At 36.7% G+C, this 12,444-nt stretch overlaps 1 protein-coding gene across 5 annotated transcripts in view; it reads right to left on the bottom strand.

The window, feature by feature from the left end:
* ANO1 (anoctamin 1) overlaps positions 1 to 12,444 on the bottom strand; it is a 1,045,885-nt gene that overhangs the window by 104,607 nt on the left and 928,834 nt on the right. For all 5 annotated transcript variants that reach the window (XM_044082585.1, XM_044082589.1, XM_044082584.1 and 2 more), the window contains one exon: positions 3,915 to 4,054. In XM_044082585.1, the coding sequence (XP_043938520.1) occupies positions 3,915 to 4,054 (140 nt within the window). The remainder of the gene's footprint in view (positions 1 to 3,914; positions 4,055 to 12,444) is intronic.

The following is a 12,444-nucleotide window of genomic DNA, read 5'->3' on the forward strand; positions in this document are numbered from 1 at the left end:
AATGGAAGCCTGCTATAACAGAATTGCCTGCTTTGCTGCAAATTGCTCATATAGAATTCATCACTGTACTGCTTTGAGACAGCTCCACTGGCATGAACTGCCCAACCTCCTAACCTACAATCAGCTCTGCCTTTGTCATACGATCTATTACCTCCCCAATAAGTGTCCTACCCTCAAAAACCTAGTACAGCATCACTCGCCCAAAAGGCTTCTTAGATCATCAAGCAAACTACTACTAGAAGTTACCAATCACTACAATAGTTTTGGAGACACACTATATAGTAGTTTCAGTGGCTATAAAATGGAACTGTCTCCCCACTAGCATACAAAACACATCGTCCAAAGCCTCCTTTAAAAACCTCATTAGGCAACATCTCAAGCAAAGTTGTCAGTGCCATGACTGCTCCCCAGGCAGGCTAGTGAAGGGTACACATACTAAACTAGGAGTACTTGATGATAGTTTTCACTCTTGCGCACAAACACTGGCTAATCTACAATGTATGTACTGTACTTGTGTACTATGTATGTATTCTACCTATGTTCCAAATTTCAGCTGTACACAACAAATCTATTAATTACCTTTATATTTAAATTAATATTTTCTTGTTTGTTCTCTCCACTGTAACTGTTGATGTGCAGCCTACCACTGTAAAAACATGTCTATTGTAACCTGTGTGTATACATGTCTAAATATCTAAATGTACCTGTAATTTTTCTATGTGGAGCTTTTCTCCCTGGGCCTCTGCTGAAAAAGGGCCTTTTCAGCTCAGATACACCCGGTTAACAAATGTAAAATAAAATAAATAAAATAACTAACTACATTATTTAATTTGCCATGAAAAGAATATTACAGCAACAGTTCCATTCAAATGAGAAAAAATTATATTTAGGTGACAAGAGTCAGCAGTGTATTGTGTAGGTGCCTAAAGGTCAATAACTTCCAAATAACAGCTTACTGGGCATGATTCATGGCTGGAATGATGCTGAAAACCACATACCTACTGAAGTATTTCATGAACATTTGTTGTCGGTAACATAGCGTAATGAGAACTGACAAAAATAGAATTAAAATGCAGCGGTAGTGTTGTCACCTCACAGCAAGAGGTTCTCTGGTTCGATTCTTGGCTGGGGTGCCTTCTGTGCAGAGTCTGCATGTCCTCCCTGTGTTTTGTGTGGGTTTCCTCCAGTGTGCTCTGGTTTTTTCCCACGTTACAAAGTCATGCATAAATACACAGTTCATAAAAATAAATCATCATTAATTGTTTACAAATAATGGTAAATGACATCTTAAAAATCTATCTTGCATCTGTTATTTTAAATTAATGTGTATGACTGTCGTTGGTCGCATGATTGTTTTCACTTTAAATTGGTGGTTTGCACAGTTTGTACCAGATTGACGTTGACCAGACTGTTTCTGTGTTGAAACTGCAGTCTGCTTGTTGTTGAGCATTAGTAAAATGGTGAATTTCAATTCAGATCCCACTTTTGTGCTGCTATGTTTTTTGCAAGCTTTTGGTCTGTGTACATGATTGAGGTACATGTTTCTATGCAGACTTTTTTATTTTATGTGTGTGTGTGTGTGTGTGTGTGTGTGTGTGTGTGTGTGTGTGTGTGTGTGTGTGTGTGTGTGTGTGTGTGTGTGTGTGTGTCTATATATGTATGTATATATATATATATATATATATATATATATATATATATATATATATATATATATAAAACACAGAAACAAAACACCAAAGGCACCAAATAAAACTTGAGATAGTCCAAGGCACCCAGAAGACGAACTCAGCCACTGATATAAGGATAATTCCAACTTTATTCAGCCAAAAATAAACATAAATGCTCTCTTTATACAGTACGTTTTCATTAAAACCTTCATCAGGACTGCATGTAACCAAAATCCTTTTATACCTCTAGTTCCCATCATTTCAATTAACTAAGACACAATTAAAGTTTAAAGGTACAGTGAAAATTGAATATTCAAGCCTACTTATCTAAAATAACATACTGGTACAACACGTTCACCTAAAAATCTATTAAAAAATGTTAAAACATGTTAAAAATGTTAAAAAAATCATATGCAATTACTTAAAACTTCAAAAACAATTTATAAATAGCTTAAATAGAGTAAAAAATAAATAAATGTATTCCTATTAAAACTACATACAAAATGCACTTCAGTGCAATACAGTACGGAAATGGGAAATGTCCGTTTCCTACACTGTAGCACAATCTCGAAGTTAGTATATTTAAGTAGCGGGGGGTTTGGGGGGTGCAAGGGGGCTTGCTTACAGCACTTCTGTTTCCTTTAATTTTTTTATTACATATTTGAAGTTACTGAACTTTGATCATATGGTGTGGACCATATGGTACTCGACGTTCAGTAACTTCGAGTTTGTAATATAGACATGCTGCTATAGCCTCATGCTATGCCAATCTGTATATGGCAGGCTGGGAAAGAGAACTTGTATATAATTCTGTCAGTTCATAGTTAATTTTAAAAATTGTTGGAGATTATCCTAATGATTTGGTGGAAGAAATGTACAAAGAAGTTAAAGAAGATCAAACTATTGAATACATACTTTGTAGGTTGCTGCCTCCAATGAGAGAAACATAGATGGATAATAACATCCCAATTTTTAATACAGCTTTGCTATTAACTAATTCAGTAGAGCAGATCAATTATTTTTCACTATTTTTTAATATTTTATTGAAGGTTTTTAGAAAATGTCTTGATATAAGCAAATGGATAGGTAATGAGCTTTGTTTTGTAAGTACGAGAGGAAGACATTTTAAGAATGTCACTCATGATTGAATACTTCCCACAAAGGATATAAAATAAATGTTGGCCATGCAATAACTGTAAGTATGTTAAGGAGGAGGAAAATTTTCCATTATTAGTAGAAAAGTTGATATTGGCATGCATGATAAGTTTAATTGTAAATCCAAGTTTGTGGATTAAACTAATAGATGCATAAATTGTGAGGCATTTGTATTCTGTTGAGACATTAGTTACTATCATTACATTAGCTAAGCATGGTCTTAAATGCACAAAAATACATGTCAACAAAGACAAATTTGTGTTTACTATAACAGATCTTGTAAAGAAATTTGATATTAGTTTTGATGCAGAAAAAGACTGGAAAGAATATGTATGGCAACTAAAATTAGAAGTTTGCTGATTTCCTGATTTAAATGACAAGGAGATTTTAAAGTATTCTTAAGAAGGAAGGGATTGAAACATTAGTTGTACAAGGCTATTGGTGTAAAGTATCACATGACTCCAGTGGACTGTAATGAGTTTAAATTGCATTTAACTGATGTTAAATTATATAATGCGACTAAAATACTACTTAAATGTTTGAGTACACAATATTACCCAGTCTGTTAAAATTCGCTGGTTAGGATGAAAACACTAATTGATGTGTTTTACAGTTTCAGGTTTATTTTCCAAATATGAATATGACTGATTTTACGGGAATAAGCTTTCTGTATTTTTTTATTTATATAATAGACTACAATGTAATAAAATGCACTTTGTAGGATATGTGCTGCCACTTATCAATAGAAACCAAACCGATAAGCTCTTTTTACTGAAGATAAAGATCAATAAAGATCAGCCTAGGAAGCCAATCTTAGTGCTCAAAATAAATAATTTAATAAATAAATAAAATAAATTATTAACCTACAAAACCTTTCATAATCCCAACTAAAAATCTATATTCTGTTTCACACCGCACATGTACTTTTTTCCAGTTACATTTCTACTGGCTCTATTGTAAGAAGTAGTTTAATTATCCTGTGTATCATTTTAACCAAATAATAATAATGTTAAAAACACAGCTCTATTTAAAAGTGTCTATCATTTTATTTATTTGAAAGAATATGACTGCATTACAACAGGCACTTACTCATTTCCATGTATTCTGGAGTCAAGCCAACAAAGGTTTCCAAGTTGAAATCCACTTCATAACGTTGTTTTTGCTTTGCATGTTCTTCATCCTCTGAAGCTCTGTTGGACTTTAAGTATCTTATTAGTTTTTTCATTTTCCTAAAAAAGCATACAACTTAATTAGTGGCTACATGCATTTTCCTAGTTTACTAGATTTGGAATTTCTCACTTGCTACAGTCACTTTATGTTTTAGGGCATGCTACATCTTTTTTAAACACTAGCAGCTGTTCCTTATATAAGGTAACAAATATATGTTAGATGTATAACTACACTCATATAAATTGAGACTTTTTCTTGCAGAAGACTTTTTTATAACACTTCAAGTTTTGAACAACTGGAGATATTCCATTGTTATACCCAGTCTGCTCTAACATGCAGGCTTACTGCTGCAGATACATACCAGCATACCATATATATATATATATATATATATATATATATATATATATATATATATATATAGATATATATATATATATATATATATATATATATATATATATATATATGGGTCTAGGTTACAACGTCGACAGATGAGAAGACCGACAGTGAAATCACCGATGCCAGAAGATCGACGGATGAAAACACCGACGCGGAGAACACCGAGATGGGGAAAGGATGTATGTTGACGGTCTGTAGGGGTAGGGGTGGGTTAAGTGAGTTAGGGCGGGGGGTTAGGTAAAGGGGTGCAGTAGTGAATGTTTTGGGTTAGGGTGGGTTAAGTGAGTTAGGGTTAGGGCGCGGGTTAGGTAAGGGTGCAGTAGTGAATTTTTTGGGTTAGGTGGGTTAAGTGAGTGTTAGTGCGGCGATAGTGATGGACCTTAGGGTTAGTTGTGGATAGTTGTGTATGTAAGGTTTAGTGTTTGTTTGTTAGGATTTAGGTGTGCTTGTGTTGTGTGTGTGGTTTTGGTCAGAATTTGTTTTATTTATTGGTTGTTGTGATGATGTGTTGAGTGTGTGCGGTGTCGTGTTTGTGAACTGTTGATGATGTGGTGTCAGTGATGTCGTTGTCGATGTTGTGTGCTGTCGGTGTTATAACCTAGAACCATATATACACATATATATATTATAGGTCTATATTAAATCAGCGAACACTTAAAAAAGTGAACACTGTTTTATTGACTCCATGTAAGCGAAAGCTTACAATCCCGAACACTTAGAACAGCGATTTTTTTTCTAGAAAAAAAAAAACTTTAAAACATTACATAAAGTGGGGGGCTGTGCCCCCCACACCCCCTACTTAAATATACCACTACAGTGATGAAAATGGCAAAATAATGAAAGGCAGCCAAATGATTTCTTTCCCAGGGAAGGAATTCACATATGCCATTTAGGTATTTTGCCGTTTCTTGCTTTCAAGTTTGATCAAGACGCATTCAAAAGAATGCGTCTTTGATCATAATAGGGACTATATATATATATATATATATATATATATATATATATATATATATATATATATGACATTTCATGATAAGGGACCTCAAGGGAGATTAAAAGTTGAATGGAATTAAAGTAATGTCATTTTCAGTATGTTAACAATTATCAGAGGTTATAAATAAATGTGTGCATATGTAAACACACACACACACACAAAACACAAAAAGTATGATAAAAATGGATATCTGGTACTTGTGCACTGTGCAGATATTTTGGTTTGCCTGTACCTTTTGTACATAATCACAAGTTTGCTTGCAACCTTTGTATGTAAGCAAAGCCACTAAAATTCCAATATACCCATCGAATTTGCATTAGGCTAAAAACAAAGTAAATGTTCATACACTACACATGCAAAACAGATGGACGTGCACTGCCCAAAACATGAAAGTATACCTAAAGCAATCCCCATATAAGCTTTTTATAAGAAAAATTAACTAAAATAAAACAAGTAAAACACTGACTAGATTTCCCAGTTCCTTCAATATAAGAAAACCCACCACTCCTAGGAAACAACACTCCCCGCTTAAATAATTTCCCTAGAAATGAAAAACACTACATACTGTAAATGCAATAGATATGCATTACACATAAATGAATAAAACAAGTGTACTTGTGAAAAACAGTGAGTCCACAAAGATTCTGACAAAAAAAATGAAAACAAAATTCCCAACCTCTTGCTGTGAGGCAACAACGCTACCATACTTTTAAATACATTTAATGGAGTCTGCTTGCAGTACATAGTGAGACCACTTGATGTCACTAGATACACTCCATATTATAGGAAACCGTAGACAAATGATTTCAATCCTACAAAGCCAGTCTTAATAAAATCTTGGCTACGCATCCATTCAGCAGTTACACTCATAGTAATTGATGATAAAAAATAGATTTAAAATCTTCAAAAACTGGTTTAAATTTACCAATTTAATTTAATTTAATGTTACATTTATCAGTGTGACCAAAGCTTGTAGTACAGTGAAAAGATGTGTGCAGTATAATGCAAAGAAAGTGAAACTTTACTAGTTATCAAAAATGGGTCTGTTACCTCATTTCTGAAATAACAAAAAGACACCCAAAATTCGATTGTATAAGTTCATAGTGCAGTTATCAAGACTAAAACCTACTAGCCATTAAGAAGACCTCAAGTTAAAAGTCATAAGCCAGTACTTATTATACAGCATGAACTTCTTCTTGTAACATTTGTTAATGTCTGGTATGCACTTCACAGATAAAGATTCTAGTTTTGTACTGATGTACTATGTTCTTCATCTGTAAATATGTTGTAAGTAATTGCTATGTAAATTGTTAATCACTATGTAATCCAATGTAAATACTGTCTGTTTATTTTAACTGTGGAGCTTTTCTCCCCGAGTCTCCGCTGAAAGTGGACCTACGTCCAGTCGGACACTCCCGGTCAACAAATTTAAATAAATAAATAAATAAATAAATAATTAAAATAATAAATAAGTTGTAACATCACGTCAAGATTAATATTGACAAAGTTAATGTCTAACTTCTGATACTATATGAAGCTTATTTTGCAGTATTGGACACCATAATGTATTCAATATTGCATCAGATCAGTGTAGAATAAAGTGGTACTCTGATCTCCTTCATCTAAGTTGATATTCCCTTTAAAATTAGATAATATAGAATAAACACTTCAGACTTTGTTAAATTCACATTGTTCAAAGTTTAAATTGCCTTTTATCCTGTTTCTTGATATTTAATGATGATTTCTTATATTATAATTTAACCATTTGTTTTGTAGCCACAATTTATTTTTCCAAGTGTTGATGTGCTACATTTAGTACAGTCAGTGGTTCAACAGGTAGCACACTCATCCTAAGTGCAGTCAGATCAGTAGACTGTGGGTTCTAGTCTCACACCAGATATTTGGATTAACTTTCCAGTTCTGAAACTGCAGTGCAACACAACAGGATGGGGTGTTGCACTCCAGAGAGTACTGCTCTTTGTATAAAATGTTAAACTGAGGCTCCATATACCTGAGTCGGCGGTAGCTCAGATGGATGTAAAGGATCTCCTGGCACTTATCAAAAAAAGAGTAGGGGACTTTCCCTGATATCCTGGTTAAATTTACTGTGGTCTGTATGAATAATAACCTGGGTCTCTAAGAAGAAGACACTGGCATATAATGTCAATAACTTGGTCAATAAATTAAATAATGACTGAATAAAGAAATACATTTACTGAAATTAAGGGCAAGATTACAAGGCCTGCATCAGCAGTGTATTTTTGTAGCTCTTGGAGAGTTTTGGCATCTTTAGTTAAAGTAGCTATGTTACCTTATTAGCAGTATTTCACTACCCATAGTCCATTTTTCACTTTTATATCTGAGAATAAAAGTCCAAAAAGTAGTGTCCTTGGACAGAGTCACTGGTAGCCCCCATCATGACAGGCAGGTAGTTGTCCATCCCTAGTTTGCTGTGTCCAGCTAGTTACCCATTTGTTTGATGGATTGAACTGCATATGAACTGAAGTTTACTGCTTTTACTTTGTCATTTACCATCAGAGTAGAACAAGACTGTTTAGCTTAAATGTCACATCACTTAAAAATAAGATTAATAATCCTCCCTCTACATACAAATTGTTCTGGATTTGCTAATCTAGTACTTTCAAACTTTGGAAGAGTGTACATTTCTGATTTGAGCTACTTGTAATAAAATCAAGACAATAAAGTGATATATATATATATATATATATATATATATATATATATATATATATATATAATGGGTATACATTCATTTGATCGGCCGGTGGATGGCCGATCAGAAAATGTTTGAAAGCAGTGTGGCAAATTCTCATAATTGCGAATGCAATTGTAGCAAAATGCAAAATAGCCCCCCTTTTTGACCCATGGTAGTGCTTTAGGTGGTGGTCGGAAATGTCGCATTCGGTGTTTTGTATGACATTCTGACTATTCATCACTGAGAAATTCGACATTTCAACTCTGTGTTATATCCGATCAAGGAAAGTTAGGTCGCTCCAATGAATGTATTACATATATATGTACACATATCAAAGGGACAACGGTATAGAAGACAAGGGGCGCTAACCACTAGCAGGCATCTCCATAATAGGAGGATTTGCTGCTGTGGTATCTCTCACAGCCTTACTGTCGTCTACATAATATATGCCTGGTACTGGGTATTGCTGCTCTTTACCCGTGGGTAGAAAACAAGGCAGTGTACTTTGCATATCTAAAAATGGACAAAATAATGGTAAGAAAAACAAAACTGTAGTAAAACCAGACAAAACAGACCTCGCTGATCATCTATCCACTTGATATACTATATATATATATATATATATATATATATATATATATCCACTTTCATGCTGGTAATGTGAGATCCTATCACAGTCTTAAGAACAAGACAAGTAATTACCTGGTGATTTAAAAAGTGAGTGTTTACTATGTTATCTGACTTACATAAAAGAAACAAAAACTAACAAATCATGTGATGTACTAGACCCTTTTATAAAATGCCTCTGTTATTAGTGCATCCTCATAGTATGTTTACCCCGCCACACCCTTTAATATTCTACTTAAGATAAAAAATAAACAATGTGGATTGAATAGTAGCTTTGGCTAACAAAAGGAAAAGACATAGTTCTCAGTTAAAACAAAACATTTACTCTCAAATTTTGTCTCAACAAAATGTAGTAATGAGGTAATTTATGCATCATAGCCATGCACCCATTTTCTAAATCACTTATCCTTTTGAAGATCCCAGTGCCAGCAAGGTTAGCAGGGCAGATCTGTCTTTCCTATCCCCTGCAACAGTCTCAATCTCTCCAAAGCTTTCCCAGGTCAGACGAGAGCTATAATCTCTCGTGTCTAAATGCCTTTCATCTGTCTCTGTTTTGCAGAATGTCCCTAGTTTTGCCTTCTATTTTTGCCCTGTCCCTCATAAAAGTTTTAATTTTCTGATATATCACTGAGGATTACAGTCATGCAATAATGGCAGACATTAGGGTTTTGTGCTTCTTACTCCTCTGAAAATACATGTTAATATAAAACTTTTTTCCATGTTGTACATCTTATAAACAAAGGTATGACATCTAGGTCCAAAGAATTCCTTATTCTACTGTATTTGGCATTCATCAGACCTATCATTGAGTACAGTGCCCCCTTTGGTATGTACCTAACAAGGCATATCCAACAATTGGAATGTCCACAGAGGTTCTTCACTAAAGGAACACAGGGTGTAAGTAAAATGTCCACTGTAGACTGCCTCAAGGCCCTATCCCTGTATTCTGTCTCCTTTTTGTGGGGAGATCTGTGCCTGGCATACAAGGCATTGTCAGATCCCACTCTGATGGACCTTCTGCATATCCACAAAACAAGCAGCACCAGCATTACCCATTCTAAAGACTTAAACCTTGATGTGATATATCTAGGATCTGCTGGAGAGACAGGTATGTATCCTAGAGACTACCATGCCTATGGAACAGGCTCCCCATCCATGTGAAGCAGAGTTCCTCTCTAACCCAGTTCAAGTGTTACTTGGACAATTGATAGGGGAACAGGAAATTTATCCCTGGTTTGGCACCTATGTCTCTAATGGACACAGGTAGCGTCTAAATTGTTCATCTCCCAAGCCCCTGCTTACACTTATCAAAGGTACCAGCACTTGTCAGAAACTTGGGATGCATGGCTAGGCTTAAAAAGGCCCTAGTGGCCATTAGCCTACTAAACACCTATGAACTTTTTTATGTGAGTCAGAGTAATATTTAAAAATTGTCTCAGATTATGGGCCTTTATCTGCTCCCCCCATTATTTTGGCATTGTTCAGAATTTCTGAGCAAAGATGATGACAGCTATATCTGTGAATCCGGATTTAGAAACTGGGCCTGATCCTGATGGGAAATGACTGGCACAACGCATATGGGAGGAACTCAGAAGGCATGCTGTCTAGCTGCCCAAATAACCCCAAAAGCCTTGTGTAAGTTTTTAGGAGAGATGTTCCTACTTCAGCATACTCCCAGATTGCCATGCTCCTCACTCTTTCATGGAGAGTAAGACCAGCAACCCTACAGATGGATGTTATTTGTGTCTCTTAGATCTGTGATCTCATGTTTTCAATCACTGTCCAAAGTTCATGACAACAGGGGACAAAAATGACACAGACCAGCATGGCACAATGAGAGCTTCACAATGCAACTGAATTCCCACTTGTCCATCACAGTATAGTACAATGTATTCAGGACTGCCACTGCTACATGACCATCAGCAAAGCATGATTACCAGTGCTGCATGATCACCAGTGCTGCATGACTGCCACTGCTGCATGATTACCAGTGCTGCATGACTGCCACTGCTGCATGATTACCAGTGCTGCATGGCTGCCACTGCTACATGATCACCAGTGCTACGTGACTGCCACTGCTGCATGATCACCAGTGCTGCATTCCTCCCACTGCTGCATGATCACCAGGGTTGCATGACTGCCACTGCTGCATGATTACCAGTGCTGCATGACTGCCACTGCTGCATGATCACCAGTGCTGCATGACTGCCACTGCTGCATGATCACCAGTGCTGCATGACTGCCACTGCTGCATGATCACCAGTGCTGCATGACTGCCACTGCTGCATGATCACCAGTGCTGCATGACTCCCACAGCTGCATGATCACCAGTGTTGCATGACTCCCACAGCTGCATGATCACCAGTGCTGCATGACTCCCACTGCTGCATGATCACCAGTGCTGCATGACTCCCACTGCTGCATGATCACCAGTGCTGCATGACTACCACTGCTGCATGATCACCAGTGCTGCATGACTACCACTGCTGCATGACTGCCACTGCTGCATGATTACCAGTGTTGCATGACTACCACTGCTGCATGACTGCTACTGCTGCATGATTACCAGTGCTGCATGACTCCTACTGCTGCATGATTACCACTGCTGCATGACTCCCACTGCTGCATGATTACCATTGCTGCATGACTCCTGGTGCTGCATGACTGCCATTGCTATGCCTATTCACTTGTCAATCTCCAATCCTCCTTACCACCTCTTATGAGCAAGACCCTACAGTACTTAAAATTCTGCCACCTGAGATAGCTGCAGGCAGTAATCTACTCTTTCAAAGCCAGAGACATGATATCTGATTTAGAAGTTAAGATTTTCATCTCAATTGATTAATACTCAACAGCAAGCTGCTGCAGGAAATGCAGGATACAGTCACTCAAGCCCAACAGAGCAACATCATATCTAAACACAAAAATGCTACTCTTACATCCCTAGAAAATATAATATATGGTTTGGGGGAGAGAAGGCATGCTCTTGATGGATTTCTAAGTTGACCTTGAATGTGTTCACCTGAGTATATGAACACAGATCGCACTGTAGATACACAGGGGCCCTATAATATACAACAATAGTTTCAGAATTCCAACTGTTGTACCACCTCCCACAAAATATTCTAGGGTGCTTATTAACAAAAGACTGTGGAACACAGACATGATGTAATAACGTAGGGGACTTGGTAATATGTCTTTTTCAGGTCCACAAAGCATATGTGACCAGGACTGGCAAACTCCCATGACCCCATCAACTCCACTGCAATGACAAAGACTAGAGCCACCTTCTCCTGACTATTAAATGGTGTCTCTGTTCTACTTCTCTACTGTAGACTTATCAAAGGAGGCTGAGGATTTGATCCCTGTAAAAGTAAAGCAAGCATCCATGTGCCCATATTTGAACAGTGGGGCAAGTACCCCCATGTTCCAAACCAGTTACTTTCCTTGCTTTCCATACAACATTGAAAAGGCACCTTAGCCATGACACCCCAACAATATCTGACATATTCACCATTTCTAATCTGATGTCATCCACCTCTGTAGCCTCACCACTGTTACCTGTTTAAGCATCCCAGTAACTGCACCTATAAAAAAAAATTAGTCTCACAAGCTACATCTATTACTATATCTTCAGAAGAAGGCACGTCCACCAGACACAAGTGTTTCAAAGTGTTTCTTCCATGCCCCACGTGGTCCCTAGTTGAAGT

The sequence above is a fragment of the Protopterus annectens genome, chromosome 9.part0 (genome assembly GCF_019279795.1).
Source record: "Protopterus annectens isolate FY-2018-M chromosome 9.part0, PAN1.0, whole genome shotgun sequence".
NCBI lineage: Eukaryota > Metazoa > Chordata > Ceratodontiformes > Protopteridae > Protopterus > Protopterus annectens.